Source organism: Mus caroli, unplaced genomic scaffold (genome assembly GCF_978045245.1).
Source record: "Mus caroli unplaced genomic scaffold, Mus_caroli_1 scaffold_16, whole genome shotgun sequence".
NCBI lineage: Eukaryota > Metazoa > Chordata > Mammalia > Rodentia > Muridae > Mus > Mus caroli.
Genome location: NW_028227271.1, coordinates 5,047,858 through 5,065,349, shown reverse-complemented (window position 1 = coordinate 5,065,349; position 17,492 = coordinate 5,047,858). Strand labels below are relative to the sequence as shown.

Genomic DNA, 17,492 nt, shown 5'->3' with positions numbered 1-17,492 from the left:
CCGACTCCCCAGCAGCCACCCCTTAGCCAGGAGCAGCCCTTGCCAATTCCCTACGTAAGCCTTTCGGATGAGTTCTTTTATACATGAGCCAAGTTGTGAGGAGCTGAGACGCTTTCAGCCGGGTGAAGAAAGGTGAGCGAAGACGGGCTTAGCTGAGGAAAAATCTCTCACAGCTGAGCCTGGGGAATTGAAGAGCAAAGTGCCAGCGGTTGGGGAGGAATGTGTCCTTGTAATGATTTCTCCTTCTCCTGTGTGGGTGGGAAAGTGCATAGAAGTTAGCCTCCAGCAAGAACAAATATACCCCAAGGTCCGGGTCACTGCTTTGTGGCTGACAATCATAAGATCTGCCCTTGAGCACAAATGGAAAATCTGGGCTCAGAATTGCTTTGGAGGTCTGATGGGATAAATGGACAGAGCCTGAGAGGTACGAGTGCATCTGAGGGTGGCTGTGGCTTCCAGCCTCATTGTCCGGACAGGGAGCTCTCTCTGCCCTCACCTGACCTATGCATCGTCTCTTCTGCTGCTCCCCTTTATCGTGGTCCTGAGGGGCGAGTGGGCAGTAGCAAAACTCTTCCAGTGTGAGCAAGGAGAGACAGAGGAGCGAATGCGCTCTCAAGCGTGCAGGCACCCACAGGAAGCTGTCAGGCCGTGGATGCTTGCTTTGTAAGTCAGAAAACCAAGAATCCAGGCTGGAGAGATGGTGGCTCAGCAGTTAAGGGCACTTGCTATCCCTTCCCTGCAGGGTTTAGGTCCCAGCACCCACAAGGCAGCTCACAGTCATCTGTAAGTTCAGTTCCCGGGGTCTCTCCTGGCCTCTAGGGGCACCAGACACACACGTGTAAGCACTCATACACTTAAAAATAAAAGTTAACCCTGCAGAGAGCCTAGGTTTCAGCCCTCCTACTTCTGGAATGTTCTGTGGGACCCTGAAGGGGTTGTGGGAGGAAAGGCTACATTCATAGCTCATCTTAGCGTTCTTCACCTGAACTTCCAGGTGTCGATAGACAAAGCGTGGAGAGATTAAATATCTAGCCTGAAGCTGCAGAGCAACTAACTGAAATTGGAGCCCCAAACTCTGACTGAAAGTGGCTCCTGAGAAGCACCTGGGGATGTCATCTTTGCACCTAGTAGCCTTTCCAGGTCAGGGGGACTGTGCCACAACCTTGGGTGCTGGATAGAACTATAGCCTGAAGTGGCCTTGGGTCACTGGTCCTCGGGTCACTGGTCGTGACCGTACATCCCAAGAGCCCCAGCTAGCATTAAACAGATCCAGAGTGGGACAGCCGGGTGGCTCAGCACCCAGGATGAGGCTTCCCTAGAGAACAGGACTGCCTTTTCTACGAGAAGTTAAGACTCTCTGAGTAAATTCTCCAATCTTGGGGCAATCCGGGGTCCTTGAGAGAGGACAGCTGATACTCACCTGGACTCCTGCTGATGAAATAGCATCTGATATCTGATGGGACAGCTCACCTTTGGAATACTGCCCCCTTAACCATTGGGCCAGGCTGGCCAGTGCCTGACAGCCAAGGCCACAAGGTGGGGCATCCAGAGATGACCTTGGCAGATGGTGTTTGGGTGGCTGTCCAGGAGACATCGGAAGCCGAGAGCAAAGCCCCGTGTGCATGTGGGCAGGGCGTGGAAACTCACCTCCAGCCGAACAGAGAACCTTAGTCCCTTTTGCTGACATTTCAGCCTGCCATTCATCCCGTCATTCCAGAAACCTTGCGCATGGAGTTAGTCAACACTGTGGAGGTTCCTCCCCTACTGCTCGAGTCGACATCTGTCAGAACTGGACATGTCTGCTTGAGGCGAGGCAGGAAATCTCCCACCTTACGTAACTGGATTCGCTTCTTTAAAAGATTATTTTATGTGTATATGTTTGTGGTGGATGGGTCTGTGCACGTGCCCGTGGAGGCCAGAAAAGGGCAGAGGATCTCCTGGAGCTGGAGTCACCAGTGGTGTGAGCCACCCTGTCTGTGTGCTAGGAACAGAACTCAGATCTTCTAGAAGGCCTTGGACCAGTCCTGACCACAGAGTCATCTCTTTGGCCCTTGGGCACATCTCTTTAAGTAAGATGGGAAGTGGTGCTTTGAAAGGCTTTCTCACCACCAGATTTCTTTCTCTCTCCATCCTTCTTTTTCCTCCTCCTCCCTCACCACCTTCTTCTCCTTTTTCTTTCTTACAGTGTAAAACTCCAGGCCACTCACATGCAATGGACGATCATTTCATCTGTTGGAAGCTTGATTTTTTTTTTTCTCTCTCCCCCTCCTCCCTTCCTTCTTTCCTTCCTTCCTTCCTTTTCTTTCTTTCTTTCTTTCTTCTTTGTTGTTGTTGTTGTTGTTGGTTTTGTTTTTGTTTTTCTGAGACAGGGTCTCTCTGTGTAGCCCTGGCTGTCCTGGAACTCACTCTGTGGACCAGGTTGGCCTCAAACTCAGAGATCACCTGCCTCTGCCTCCTGAGTGCTGGGATTAAAGGCGGTGTGTCTGTGTGTCTGTGTGTGTTTGTGTCTCTCTGTGTGTGTGTGCGTTGTGTGAGTGTGTAGCCTGTGTGCTGGGGCACATATGTGGAGGACTCTCCTTCCACCCTTATGCGGGTTCCAGAGTTCCACCTCACATGACTCCAGAAGGTTCCTACTTAAAACTGGAACAAGCAGCAAGCAAGGAGACACACACACTTGGGAGACTGAAGCAGGAGGTCAGTCTCCTGTAAGTTTCTTGCTGTAAGTTTCAGGCTAAGCCTGGACTAGAATAAAATCCCATTTAAAAAGAAACTAAATAAACATGAGTGCCACATGCCCACCCATAATACAAACGGTCTGGAAACAGGCAGGACAGTGGACATGGGTTCCAGGGTGATCGTTCTGCACGGTACAGTCCAGGTCAGCAGGCGCAGTGACGCACGCCTTTCATCTCCCTGAGACTAAGGTCAAAGACTGTTGTGAGCCACCATGTTGGTGCTGGAAATCAAACCCTGAGCCTCTGGAAGAGCAGCCAATAACCCTAACCACCGAGCTATCACTTCAGCCCCTCCCCCAGTTTTATTTTTATTTATGTATTTGTTTTTTTAATCTAGCAGTCTTTTTCATGAATTAAATTTTTAAAGAATTCATTTATTTTTATTTTATGTGCATTGGTATTTATTATGTATACAGCGTTCTGCCTGCATGTATGCGTGCAGGCCAGAAGAGGGCATTGGATCCCATTACAGATGGTTGTGAGACCCCATGTGGTTGCTGGGAATTGGACTCAGGACCTCTGGAAGAGCAGACAGTGCTCGTAGCCTCTGAGCCATCTCTCCAGCCTGACTGTTATCATTTTCACCTCTTTCCTGTGCTCCTCGATTTTTATCCTTTATTCCATTGTGCTCACAGATGTCAAACACTAGAGTAAGCAAACCCTAAGGTGCCCTTGGCAAAAGTAGTCCATTCTTCCACTCATTAGCCATCGAAGGCACACCCAGAGGTGTGACCACCAATCCCTGGGGCTTTTCTCTATCCCATCAAATTGACAAAATTAAACAGCAGGAAGCTGAAGGTGGTGGCGCACACCTTTGATTTCTGCACTTCAGAGACAGAGGCAGGCATATCTCTGAACCCAGCCTGGTCTACAAAGTGAGTTCCAGGATAGCCAGGGCTATGTAGCAAAACCTTGTCTTGAAAACCAACCAACCAACCAACAACAAAAACGGTTATGCACTGTGCAGTGGAATCCACAATAGAAATGTGTGTGAGAGCATGTACGTGCCTATAGTTTGGATTTATGTTTAGAATATCACACTGGCCTAGGTTGCCCTTGAATCCACAGCAGTGCCCTCCTGCCTCAGCATTCTGAGTGCTGGATTGTAGGCCTGAGCCAGCTGGCCTGGTTTTAGCCCATTGCTAACCTGGCTAACACAGCTGGTTCTATTTCAGTCCCAGGCATTCAGTACACCAGAGCCAGGCCTTCCCCCACCAGGGTAAACCCTTGTTTAAACGAATCAAGGTAATTTTAGTCCCCTTGCCAGGGATTGGATGAGGAACCAGCAAGTGATGTCATTATGGAAATAGGAGATGAGGTAATGTCTGCTGGTGTGGGGGAGGGGCCAAAGGAAAAGGTTCTTGCTCTGGGAAAGGGTTCTCTTTTCTTGTAACCTTTGGACAGCTTGTGAGTGTACGATACTTGTGCAAGCTGCTTGCTGCTGTCGCAGCTATGAGACAAGGAACAAACATGAGAGCAGAAGCTAACACCTTAAACATGAGACAGCAGAAAAATAAAAAGGTAATTGGTTCCTGATGATATTTTGAGCCCCTGACTTACTCGGTTCTGTAACTCTGCCTCTCATTTCTTGCTGAGGGAGATTCAGCCATTTGAGGTCACCCTTCTCTTTCCAGCCAAAGACATTCCAACATAAAACCCTCCACAAGCATTCATAAAAAAAAATTACTGACTTTTTTCCCATTTATTTATTTATTTTTGCTGATGTGTGGGGTGGTGTGAAGTTCAGAGGTCAACTTGTGGAAGTTGGGTCGCCTTCCACCAAATGGGACTCAGAGGTTGAACTCAGACCAAGTTATCTGGCCAATGTACGTTCTCTCTCTCTCTCTCTCTCTCTCTCTCTCTCTCTCTGTGTGTGTGTGTGTGTGTGTGTGTGTGTGTACAGGGTCACACATAGCTTAGCCTAGGCTGACCTGGAACTCCTGAATCTGTGGCTTCTTCCCCTCAAGTGCTGGGTTTACAATATGAACTGCCGCAAGGGCTCATAGAAACTTGTAGTTACATAATAACAACAGTAAGGCCCTAGCGGGGGATGGTGGCTCATTCTCATAATCCCGGCACTGGGGAGGCTAAAGCAGGAAAATTAAATTTGAGGCAGGTCTGAGCTACAATGTGTCTCAAAAGACAGAGGGGGTAAAGATGCTAGACAGCACTTTGACTTTTCTTTCTTTTTTTTTTTTTTTTCCCGAGACAGGGTTTCTCTGTGTAGCCCTGGCTGTCCTGGCACTCACTTTGTAGACCAGGCTGGCCTCGAACTCAGAAATCTGCCTGCCTCTGCCTCCCGAGTGCTGGGATTAAAGGCATGCGCCACCAAGCCCGGCCCTCCCTCCCTCCCTTATCTGCCATTTCTTTTTCTTTCAGTCTGTGTGTGCTGTGTGATGCTGGGGGTAGAACCTTGTGCCTACTAAGCACTTCACACTGCTATTATCCTCACCCCTGCTTTTAAAGCCGATCACAGTTACGTGGTCCAAGGAGGGGGCACTTCCCCACTCTGTTAACTCTCAAGATTTCAGTAGGATTGTCTGGAGAAGGACAGGTTGTATGAGGTTCACCCAGCAGTCTCCCGCCTGTCCTTCCCAAGGCTCCTCTTAGGCTCAGAACTCCAGGTTAAAGTGGGAGGGAACTTGGAGCCCATCCAGCCCTGTCTCCTGATGAGGATGCTGAAATGGAAGCCACACACAGGTGAGTCAGGACAGTGGCTTGTGCCTGTCAGGACGGTTTTCAGAGGCTCTTCTGCCTTTGCAGCACACACACACACGCACACGCACATAATTTAAAATCTTTAAGTGAGAGAGGAGGAAGTGGAGGGTCTTCGGGAAAGTGGCCACAGGAGTTTTATCCCGAGGGAGAGATCTTGTCTCTGGACCGTTCCTCTCTCTTGGTTTGCTTCCAGCTGTCATGAGGCCAGGAGCTAGGTAAGCATTCTTCTCCCGCTACCACGCCCTTCCACAATAAGATCTTCCTTGTCACAAGCCTGAAAACATTGGAACCAGCAGGCCAAAACTTGATTTTCTCAGGTAGGTCTCAGCAGTGGACAGCTGGCTCAGTGGGTTAGAATGTTCTCTCGCTGGGTGAATTCACTCCGTCCTACACTTATGTATTGACCCTTAGTTTTAGGTGTTTAAAGGGAATTTAGCCCCTTGGAGGGGCAGGTGCGCTCGCAGGGAGTATTGGGGGATGGGGATTGAGGAGACACAGGACCGAGTGGTATATGACTGGAGCACCAGCTACTGGAAAGGCTGAGTGAGCGTCAACTCAGCCCACAACATAGATAGCCACATTCTGTCTCTTTAAGAAAAAAAAGGGGGGGGGGATGGGCTGGAGAAATGGCTCAGCCAGTAAGAACACTGACTGCTCTTCCGAAGGTCGGTCCTGAGTTCAAATCCTAGCAACCACACGGTGATTCACGACCATCCCTAATGAGATCTGATGCCCTCTTCTTGTGTGTCTGAAGACAGCTACAGTGTACTTATGTGTAATAATAAATAAATCTTTGGGCAGGAGCAAGCATAGTTGACTAGAGCGAGCAGAAGTCCTAAAAAGTCGATTCCCAACAACCACATGAAGGCTCACAACCAGCTGTACAGCTACAGTGTACTCATATACATAAAATAAATAAATCTTAAAAAAACAAAAACAAACAAAAAAAACAGCCGGGCTTGGTGGTGCACGCCTTTAACCCCAGCACTCAGGAGGCAGAGGCAGGCTAATTTCTGAGTTCGGAAAGGTGCCTTGAACTCATTGCCCAGCTGCTGGGGTTAACATCAAGCTTCACTGCAAATGCCCTGCCTTGGGTTCTGGGACAGTGAGAAGCTGCCAGAGCCTGGGGATGAGTGGAGCCAGGACTAAGACCAGTGTAAAGGACTCGGGCTCCTCCTCCTCCTCCCTTCCTCCTCCTCCTCCTCCTCCTCCTCCCTTCCTCCTCCTCCTCCTCCTCCTCCTCCTCCTCCTCCCTTCCTTCTCCTCCTCCTCCTCCTCCCTTCCTTCTCCTCCTCCTCCTCCTCCTTTTCCTCCTCCTCCTTCTCCTTCTTCTTCAGGTTCAAAGGTACTTTATTTCTTTATTTTTTCTTCAATCTGCTGTACTTTAATGAGTCCACGATTCTTTGACTTGGCATTCACTTATGAGGGTTTTTGTTTGTTTGTTTTGTTTTGTTTTGTTTTTCTGAGACAGGGTTTCTCTGTGTAGCTCTGGCTGTCCTGAAACTTACTCTGTAGACCAGGCTGGCCTCGAACTCAGAAATCCTCCTGCCTCTGCCTCCCAAGTGCTGGGATTAAAGGTGTGTGCTACCACGCCCAGCCTATGAGTTGTTTTTGAAACAATTCTTTGATAATTGTACCAGCTGGCATGACTACTGATCGCTCCATTCCTTTGGGGGTGACTCTGCCAACAGGGGACAGGTGGGTCCATTCTATTCCAATTTGTGTGGCTGTCTATGTCCATGTAGAAACACAGACGGTGCCCCCACCTGCTCATATAGCATCCCCATATTTGTCATAGAAATTAGGTGTCCTCTCCTTATGGCTCTGCCTTGCCATCACTTGCTGAATGCTCTGAACTTGGAGACAGCTTAGTGCACTTTTGGCCAAGGGCAACATTGCAGAGACAAAGATGGAACTGTGGTGACTGTAAAGGGCTTTTCTATGCCCACTAGTGAGACAGTGAAATAGTGAGAGAGAGACCTGGTTTGTTTTTTTTGGATTTTGGTTTTTGGTTGGTTTGTTTGTTTGTTTGTTTGTTTGTTTGTTTGAGACAGGGTTTCTCTGTATAGCCCTGGCTGTCCTGGAACTCACTTTGTAGACCAGGCTGGCCTCGAACTTAGAAATCTGCTTGCCTCTGCCTCCCGAGTGCTGGGATTAAAGGCATGCGCCACCACGCCCGGCAAGACCTAGTATTTTTATTGATGAGTTTCTTGCTCTATATCTATCTGGGCAGATACTGAGTTATTCTAACCCAACTATGTTGGCCTGGCCTACTTCCCTGATCTGACAATTCGTGTTCCTCCTCCACTCGCTCCTGGGAAATCTCTTGGTCCCACCAGAGACCCCTCTTCTGGAATCAGAAGTCCTGCCTCATTCTTTCCTGCCCAACTACTGGCTGATCGGCTTTTTATTAGACAATCAGAGATGATGGAAAGCAGTTTTTACACTGAGGCAGGGGATGTTTGACAATGCCACCATCTGACTGTAACCTGATCTCTGGGCCCAGTTATCAGCATCTGAATACACAGTACACACGACCATCCCTCCAACAAACCAGTACTGCCAAGACTCTCTTTTATACTTCCTTGCGTAATTCTCCTCAACGGCCAAAAGGAACACGCTGAATATTTTGAAGCATCCTAAATCCCAGGATCCTGAAGGCTTAGAGTCAGCCACTTAAACTAGCACATTAACACAGACTGTGGACGTGCCATTCTGGCTTCTGACCAGTAGGTGGCAGCAACATCTTTACCTTTCAGAACAACCAAAAAAAATAGGTGGGGAGAGGAAAGCAAAGACGGGAAAAGGAGTTCGGCTACCTTATAGGCATTTTATTGGCCTAGGTCTGAAGGTAGACAACCCAAATCCAAGAGCAAAAGCTGACATCTGCTCGCCACAAGAGAGGGTCTGAGGAGGAGGAGTCAAACCTAAGCCACCATGTGACTTTGAGCAAGTTGCTTCATCTGTTTATCTTCATTTTATTTAACCTTTTTTTTGAAGAATTTTTAAATTTACCTTTACATGTGTTAGGGTTTTTTTTTTTTTTTGCCTGCATGTATATCTGCGGACCACACGCATGCAGTACCCACAGAAGCCAGAAGAGGGCATTGGATCCTCTGGAACTTGCATTACAAAGGGTTGGGAGCCACCGGTGTGGGAGCTGGGGATAGAACCCGCGTCCTCCAGAAGAGGCCAGTTCTCTTTACTGCCAAGCCATCTCCTCAGCAGCACCCTGCCCCCCTCCCATCTTATTTTGTAAACTGAGAACAGCAGAAATATGGGTCGAATATCCTGATACTGGGAAATGACTGAATGTGTCAAGTGCTTGCCACAGTGCTTGAAAAAATACCAAATATTAGTTCTAATGAAGCACTCTGAGACCCAGTGAGGTGAAGGTGAGTCAGGACACCCCCCCAACTGGGGAGACGGAGCTCAGAGACAGACACTGAGGGAGGAATTCTGTTCTTGGAGCAACTCTGTAGGTGGGAACCCTGTAGTCTGACTCTCCCTTCCCCATGAGGTCTCCTTGGTCCCAGATACCAGAGCCTTGAACACCATCGGGACCTTGTGAGGCCCTCCTGTGCCCACCAGCACAGAGAAGGTTCCCTCTGCAACTGCAGAGTCTGTGTCCCTCTGAGCTTCAGGTCCTACCTAAGTGATGGGGAAGGGGGAGACCATGGGAGTCAAGGGACTTTTATGACAGTTGGCACAGTAAGCAGGGACTTCGGGTCTTGGAGAGAGGAAGCGTGGGGGAGGGTAACCACATTTCAAAATTGACTTTGAAATTCTAAGATCTCTCCTTCCTCTGCAGCCAAAGCTGGGACCTTAGATGTGAGCCAAGGGCCTGACTAGCAGAGAAATATTAAGGACACTGGCCTATCTTGGGGACATGGCATGATGGTGTGCCCAATCCTGAACCTGAACCAAAAGGGTCTCCAACTAATACTCGGTTACAAAGACCTAGACAAGTGCCATATACGGTATGCTCTCCTGTTTCTGATCCTCTGTCCTGTGGCAGAGGTGAGTGACATTGTTGACCACCCACTGTGAGTAACGTTTGTTGAGCAGCTACTGTGAGTCTCAAAAGGAGACTGTCCCCAGCTCTGTTCTCTGGAGGAGAAAACTGAATCTCAAGAAGACAGTAGGGCTGGAGACATGGCTCAGTGGTTAAGAGCACTGACTGCTCTTCCAGAGGTCCTGAGTTCAATTCCCAGCAACCACATGGTGTCTCCAACCATCTATAATGGGATCTGATGCCCTCTTCTGGTGAGTCTGAAGACTGTGACAGTGTACCCACATACATGGAATAAATAAATAAATCTTAAAAAAAAAAGAAATTAAAAATAAAGAAGACAGTAATTCACTTTGGGTCTTGCAGCTGTTACGTATTCAGGCTGGTGACCTCACCTTGCTTCCAGGACCATTCCCTTTACGCCACCTTAGCCTCAGCTACCCACATCCTCAGAAATATCTTGGGAATCTTGCCATCCATAAAAACTGAGCCAAATCCCAGGCCAATGTATTACACTCTCTCCTCTGTGTGCTGCCCCTTCCTCGGCCTCACCAGAGTCCAGCTGCAGACCGGTAGCCTGCCACTACCTCTCTGAATGCAGCTTCGAGTCCCCAGCACATAACTGACTGGTTCCGTTGCTGGTGACCCACAGTTCCTTGCATGCACACAGCTGTTTCTCTGTAAATCTGCAGGGCAACCACAGGAGCAGAAGCAGAGAGAACAGCAGTGACTAAGCACTAAGTGCCTAGCATTTTATAACTCATCGGATTCTCCTAATGATATGATACGATATGTGCACTGTTGTTAGCATTCCCGTTTAAGGTTAAAGAAAATAGGGCAGACCCTTTGTACTGGCTGGTTTTGTGTGTCAACTTGACACAGGCTGGAGTTATCACAGAGAAAGGAGCCTCCCTTGAGGAAATGCCTCCATGAGATCCAGCTGTAAGACATTTTCACAATTAGTGATCAAGCGGGGAGGACCCATTGTGGTGGTGCCATCCCTGGGCTGGTGGTCCTGGGTTCTATAAGAATGCACGTTAAGCAAGCCAGGGGAAGCAAGCCAGTAAAGAACATCCCTCCATGGCTTCTGCATCAGCTCCTGCTTCCTGACCTGCTTGAGTTCCAGTCCTGACTTCCTTTGGTGATGAACAGCAGTATGGAAAGTGTAAGCTGAATAAACCCTTTCCTCCCCAACTTGCTTCTTGGTCATGATGTTTGTGCAGGAATAGAAACCCTGACAAAGGCACCTTTCAAGAAAGCCCAAAGCATGCTGCTCATTAGGTTGAACAGCCGTGTGCCCCCCACCCCGCAAGTCCCAGCACACTAAGGAAGGGCAGGCTTACCTTCCCCTCCAGCCACTAGCTGACTGCTACTTGGCTCCTTCCACCTGGTGTCCAGCACTACTCTAAGCCACCAGTGAGAACAATCAAAAAAAAAAAAATCCTAGATTCTCCCTGCCACGGAGAGAGAGCAGCACCACCACCAAACAAAACAAAACAAAACAAAAGAAAACAAAACCCATCAATAAAACCTGTTACTTTTTCAGCCTTTACCATGTATGTGCTAAGCATGTACATATATGTATTCATTTAACCCAGTGATTTTTCAGCCTGTGCGCCACAATCCCCACAGGAAGTGCATATCAGATACTTACATTACCATTCACAACAGTAGCAAAATTACATTTCTGAAGTAGCATTGAGATGAGTTTAAGGTTTGGGGTGGGGGGTGTCACCATGGCAGGAGGGACTGTGTTAAAGGATTACAGCCTTGGAAAGGTTAAGAGCCCTCTGATATTTAGCCCTCTGATGCTTTGCTGACAGGAAACAGAGGCCAACAATGAGGGTCGTTCTCTAGGGCACGGGTCCTTTGGGAAAGGGCAGCAGCTACAGCAATCTTACCTGTGGCTTTTTCTCCTCTGTCTTTCTCCTCCAAGAGCTCCCAGCCTGGCTCCTCACCACTAGGAGTGAAACCTTCTCTGCTTTGCCTTGCTGTGTCCCCCCCCTCAGGCTGGCCTTCCTCAGGCCACACGAGCAGAGCCCTTCTACGAAGCTTTCTGGTCCCCTCTCTTCTAAGACCTCCTGGGAGTGAGCTGGGGGCTTAAGCAAAAGGGGCAGAGGAGGACAGAAACTTCATCTGCAACTCCCTAGTGCCAGAACCTCCCCTGTTCTGCCCAGCCTCTACTTCAGCTGTCTCAGAGGCTCAGCTCTGCCACCAGATCCCTGTGCTACGAGGCTCAGGCTCTTGGGGACTGGGCTCCAGCCCTCTGGGATCATCATTTGCTCTAAGAACTGGCCTGGGTGGAGCTCCAGACCAAAGGCAGCAATTGTTCAGAGCCCTGAAAGCGACAAGTCGCCAAGGTTCCTTCTACACGCTCACCTCTGACCCACCAGCCCCTCACCCCAGCCCAGGTCTGAAGAAAGGTACCTCTCTCCACTACAACAATTGGGGTGTGGCAGGCTCTGGCTTATTCGCCTTGTTCTTCCTTCCCAACCCTCTTTTCTCATCCCCCTAGCAACCAAACTAGATCCATCAAAGAGCAGGACCTGGCAGCAGAGCTGGGAGAGACTAATAGCCCGGAAGGAAGGCGGGGCCTGGAGAGGAACGGAAGCCTAGGGATGTAAGCCAGCACTGGGCGTTGGCTCTGACCCATCTCCGAGGACACACGGAAGGTGGGGGAAGTTCTCTGCTCTGCAGTCTGCAGGAGCTGACCAGCAGGGAGCCATCCTCCTTATCCCAGTCAGGCATCCAGCCTAGAACCCCAAACCTTTTTCTCTTACACCCCTCTCTTTCTCAGGACCCAACTGAGGTAGACTCATCCTGTTTGAGAGTCCCAGAGTCCCCAGTGGTAGCAGACACATGGCTCTCAGCAAACCCAAAGGGCCTCAGCATCCTTTCTCCTGCAGAGAATCCAGCCGGCCTCTGTCCACTCCTGGGACTGCCTGTGCTGCATTCTAGAAGTAGTGTGTCACACAAAGGTCAGACACCAGCCTTTCTGCTAACTGGGGTGTGGGGCGCTGTTAAGGGGTGTAGCTGTGTATTCCTGCCATGTCTGTGCACACATGCATATTTGTAGCATCTACAAGCTGGCTCAGCGAGTATTGGGTAAGTTATCTTGTGGACCTGTCGGAGGACTTCTCTCTCTCTAACAGGCTGTAGTGGCTGGACATCTCTCCCATCTCATCTCCCTTTATCTGCACCATGTCTGGGTACCTGCATCTCCTCTGCACTGGAGACTGGTGCCTACTAGTCTATAAGGCTTTCAGCCCTGGCAGCTGCTATCCCCCAACCCCCTCCCCTTCCTACTTCAGGAATTCCTCTGGTTCCCGTAAGGCCTGTGATTGACCAGCAGATGGTGTGGAGGGGGCACCAATCCAGTAAAGGCTGAAAGTGTACCACAGGCCCACTCAGCTTAGCCCCCCATCCCCACCCGGGCATGGCACAGACCCTCGAACCCCGACATCCTCAGCCCCCTGTGAGGTGCCCACTCTTGTTGGGGCGGGTGTTATGTCCGAGTTTGGGGGCTGTGTCTTTAAGGTGGAAACATCACCCTGCAACTTGTGCTGGTCCAAGGGCAGGGGGAGGGGAGCTGGTCAGTCCATTAGCCGCAGAGCTGGCGCCAATCACCAGCCCTTTACCGTGCCCTGGGGAGTAGGCAGAGATAAGCCCTTCCCCAGCCCCCTCTGCCTCAGCCCTCAGGTTGTAGCCAATGATGGGGGGGGGGGGCAGTTGACAACAGGTGAAAGGAGAACCCCAGTTTCAGGAGACAGGAGGAGGCACGAATTCCCTGGCTTAGGCCAGGTTAGCTCTCCCTCCACCTACCCCACCTCTCATTGCCCAAAACTTGCCCTTTAACCTCAGGTCCTCATATTCCCTAATTTTTACCCCCTCTTCTGAGAGGGCACACCAGGTCAAGCCATGTCCTCCCATTCTAGGCTCCAGCGTTGGATGCACGCTCAAAGGTAGACCTTAGCCCACCTCCATCACATCCCGGATCTCAGCCAGCAACAAGAGGGAATCAAGCAGGCAGGGCGCCAGCAACTAGGAGAGGGAAGGGGTGGTGTCGTCTCTCTGCAGGGTGGGGCATCCCCCTCCCCACACAGCCCAAGGCTGAAGTCAGGCCAGTGGGAGGAGCTGTCGTGCCCCCCCACACCCCCTCCCTGGAGACCGCAGGGCTATAAAGCCGTCCCGCATCGGTCTGCAGCTCCTTGCCACCCGGCCTAGTTCTGCCAAGCGCTGAATGCCATCTTCGGCCAGCATGAGCCATCATCACTCGTCGGGCCTGCGGTCCAGCATCAGCTCCACCTCGTACCGCCGGACCTTTGGGCCGCCGCCCTCACTGTCTCCCGGGGCTTTCTCCTACTCGTCCAGCTCTCGCTTCTCCAGCAGCCGCCTGCTGGGCTCGGGGTCCCCGAGCTCCTCGGCGCGGCTGGGCAGCTTCCGTGCCCCTCGAGCGGGGGCCCTGCGCTTGCCCTCGGAGCGCCTCGATTTCTCCATGGCCGAGGCCCTCAACCAAGAGTTCCTGGCCACTCGGAGCAACGAGAAGCAAGAGCTACAGGAGCTCAACGACCGCTTCGCCAACTTCATCGAGAAGGTGCGCTTCTTGGAGCAGCAGAACGCGGCCCTACGCGGGGAGCTGAGCCAGGCGCGGGGCCAGGAGCCGGCGCGCGCCGACCAGCTGTGCCAGCAGGAGCTGCGCGAGCTGCGGCGCGAACTGGAGCTGCTGGGCCGGGAGCGCGACCGGGTGCAGGTGGAGCGCGACGGGCTGGCGGAGGACCTGGCGGCGCTCAAGCAGAGGTCAGAGGGCAGGACCCGGCCCGCCAGACGCTCCCTCCGCTTCCCCTGCCTTCCCCTCCAGATCCAACAGCCCTAGGGCGTGGCCGGGCTGGCCAACCCCAGGGCGAGCCTGCAGCATCCTAGCAGCCCTCCCTGCACTTTGCTCCGAGAGCCTAGCGGAAGTGACCAGACATTAAGGGGACTCCCTTCTCTGTTTCTAGTCCGTTAGACGGAGAGACTGAATCCCTCCTTTTAGATCCTGGATCTCAGGACAGCTGCATAAGCATTGGGGGCGGGGTTCTGGATGTGGCACGAGGTCTGGGAGGTCACCCCGCAGTTCAGCATCTTCCCACTCTGCCTGTCAGGTTAGAAGAAGAAACCCGCAAGCGGGAGGATGCGGAGCACAACCTGGTGCTCTTCCGTAAGGTGAGTGAGGGGTCACGTCGAGTCCCAACACCCCAGCTGCACCCCCAGCTGCGTCTCCAGGGTGGCATCGGTGGGTTAAGGGAGGCCACTCCGTGCTTCCGAGGCAGACAGGGAAGACCTGGCCCTTCCCTGGCCTGAGGAGCCCTCCTATTGATCCCCTATTCCCGTTCACGAAGGACGTGGACGACGCCACTCTGTCCCGCCTAGAACTGGAGCGCAAGATTGAGTCTCTGATGGATGAAATTGAGTTCCTCAAGAAGCTACACGAAGAGGTGGGTGGTCGGGGTGTCTGGGAAGGCTTGGGAGAGACCTCGCTGAAGCTGCGCAGACAACAGGGATGCCTTGTGATGACAACCCCACCCCTTACAGGTGTTTTTGACTCCCACCCATGCGCCACCTGTTGGCGAGAGGGGTAACTACACCCTGAACCTGACAACTGGCTTAAGGGCAACTTGGGCTCAGGTCTCAGAATCCAGAGCGGGGTGCACTCCCTAGCTCTCCCTTCTGTTCATGAAAACAGGGGGAGCTTTTTAATAATTAATTAATTAATTAATTAATTACTTTTCTATTCACAACCCCCGCCTTTCCTGTCCCGTAGGAACTTCGAGACCTGCAGGTGAGCGTGGAGAGCCAGCAGGTGCAGCAGGTGGAGGTAGAGGCAACAGTGAAGCCAGAGCTGACCGCGGCGCTGAGGGACATCCGTGCACAGTACGAGAACATCGCGGCGAAGAATCTGCAGGAGGCAGAGGAGTGGTATAAGTCGAAAGTGCGAGAGCATTGGGGGAACCCTGGGGGACTAAGGGTGGGGAGCCACTGGGAAATGGAGATGCGCATCCCAGCCGGGCTTGTTTGCTACTGCGCAGTATGCTGACCTGTCCGATGCCGCCAACCGCAACCATGAGGCCCTCCGCCAGGCCAAGCAAGAGATGAACGAGTCTCGACGTCAGATCCAGAGTCTGACGTGCGAGGTGGACGGGCTGCGCGGCACGGTGAGCACTGTGAGGCTGTGGGGGGTGGGGTGGGGGCAGTGGGTGGATGCTGAAAACCCTTCCGACTGCCCGCATCTTCTTCCCCTTCCCCAGAATGAGGCGCTGCTCAGACAGCTGCGGGAGCTGGAAGAGCAGTTCGCCCTGGAGGCTGGAGGGTACCAAGCGGGCGCAGCACGGCTGGAGGAAGAGCTTCGACAGCTGAAGGAAGAGATGGCGAGGCACCTGCGAGAGTACCAGGAGCTCCTTAATGTCAAGATGGCCCTGGACATCGAGATAGCCACCTACAGGAAGCTACTGGAAGGGGAGGAGAGCCGGTGAGTGGCGAGGCTACTGGGACCGGGCAGGGATGGTAGGGACTGGGACCTGGCGAAGAGAATGACCAGGCCTGTGTGCTTTGCCCTCAGGATCTCAGTGCCGGTTCATTCCTTTGCCTCTCTAAGTTTAAAGACGGTTGGTGAGTCCTCCTTGCCTGGCTTCCAGCCGGCATCTCCTTTATACCTCCTGCCCCGATTGTTCTGATTGTTTTGAATATGCTCCTCTGAGATTGCTTCCTTCCCATATAATGAGGCTCCTGGCCTTCAGAACGTTGGCCTGGGAGCCTGAAAGGATAGACTTCCAACCCTTGCTGTGTCCTCTCTCTCCTGCCTTCTCCAGTGCCTGAGGTGGAGCCTCTCCAGGATAGCCACAGCAAGAAGATGGTTCTGATCAGGACGATCGAGACCCGGGATGGGGAGGTAAGACAAACAGCTTGATCCAGAACTCCACCATTTCTAGTGTTTCTGAGTTGCGATCTGGCCTGGGTATTGAGGGTACATTTTTTTCAAGTACCCACACGGCAGCTCACAACTGTGTTTAACGACTGTTGCAGGGGATCTGACACCTTCACATTGACATAAAGTGCAGTCCAATCACCAATGTACATAAAGTAAAAATAAATAAATCATTAAGAAAAACAAAACAAAACAGCAACAGAAGAGTGTATAAACTGTAGTCTTGGCAAGCTGTGACAGGCAGGACCCGGGATGATTTTCGGGAGATGCTGATTGTCCCCGGTATGCTTTGCCCCCAGAAGGTGGTGACAGAGTCCCAGAAGGAACAGCACAGTGACCTGGACAAGACTTCTATCCACAGCTACTGAGGCCTCAGCCAGAGCTCTGACCCTGACCTCAGCCTATTCCTAAGCTTGGCCCTCCCCAGTACCAGTCTGTAACCAGTCCTGCTCTGCATGCCACAGCCCCAGCCTGCCAAGTGCTAGCCCGATCCAGAGGCTGGGCCTCTTCCTGATGCATAGGTGTGACCCATAGTTTTCCTATCCTTGTAAGAGGTGGATAAAGATACCCAGGACAGCAAATCTACTCAAGAATGACCCCATGGTCCGTGGGGTGGGCCAGAGTGTGGGACTCACTCTGAGTCAAATAAAATTGCTACTGAGAGAAACTCCTTACTGTGTTGGTCTGAGGTACTTTCTTTTCTGACTCTCATTTTCTTGGCACTCGTGACTCCAGGGGATCCTGTTGGGTTTTCTCAAACTTCTCTGTTCCTTTTCAACTTTTTTTTTAAAAAAAAAGGATCTTTGGGTGTAGCTCAGGCTAGCCTTGAACTAACTTTCAATCTTGCCTCAGGGCCTCAAGTGTTGAGATTACAGATATGTGCAACCATGTCTATAACCTCTTCCATTTGAGCACCATGGCACAGGGGTGCCTACACACACACACACACACACACACACACACATTAAATTACAAATCCCAGTAGGATAGACGCAGTCGCTGGGTGGTGGTAGCACGCACCTTGAATTCCAGCACTGGGAGGCAGAGATGTGAAGATCTGGACCCA

At 51.5% G+C, this 17,492-nt stretch overlaps 1 protein-coding gene and 1 pseudogene across 2 annotated transcripts; one reads left to right on the top strand and one right to left on the bottom strand.

Moving 5' to 3' along the window:
* Window positions 1-7,102: 7,102 nt before the first annotated feature.
* On the bottom strand, window positions 7,103-7,349 carry LOC110311049 (cytochrome c oxidase subunit 7B, mitochondrial pseudogene; annotated as a pseudogene).
* A 5,077-nt stretch (window positions 7,350-12,426) lies between these two features.
* Prph (peripherin) lies at window positions 12,427-17,082 on the top strand. 2 transcript variants are annotated; one of them, XM_021184282.3, is made up of 10 exons: window positions 12,427-12,443; window positions 13,670-14,262; window positions 14,607-14,667; window positions 14,844-14,939; window positions 15,266-15,433; window positions 15,531-15,656; window positions 15,750-15,970; window positions 16,061-16,110; window positions 16,311-16,390; window positions 16,729-17,082. In XM_021184282.3, exons 2-10 carry the CDS (start codon window positions 13,706-13,708, stop codon window positions 16,792-16,794), a joined length of 1,425 nt encoding a protein of 474 aa, XP_021039941.1. In that variant the 5' UTR covers window positions 12,427-12,443; window positions 13,670-13,705; the 3' UTR covers window positions 16,795-17,082. The 2 variants fall into 2 exon arrangements, with proteins under 2 accessions (XP_021039941.1, XP_021039940.1); XM_021184281.2 differs by lacking the exon at window positions 12,427-12,443 and having other exon boundaries at window positions 16,726-17,082.
* The last annotated feature ends 410 nt before the right edge of the window (window positions 17,083-17,492 follow it).

Excerpts from the sequence above, each read along its gene's own strand:
- Prph (XM_021184281.2), top strand. The coding sequence starts at position 13,706 with ATGCCATCTTCGGCCAGCATGAGCCATCATCACTCGTCGGGCCTGCGG. Across the intron at positions 15,434-15,530 it reads AGGAGTGGTATAAGTCGAAA|TATGCTGACCTGTCCGATGC; the intron begins GTGCGAGAGCAT and ends GCTACTGCGCAG. Across the intron at positions 15,657-15,749 it reads TGGACGGGCTGCGCGGCACG|AATGAGGCGCTGCTCAGACA; the intron begins GTGAGCACTGTG and ends CCCCTTCCCCAG.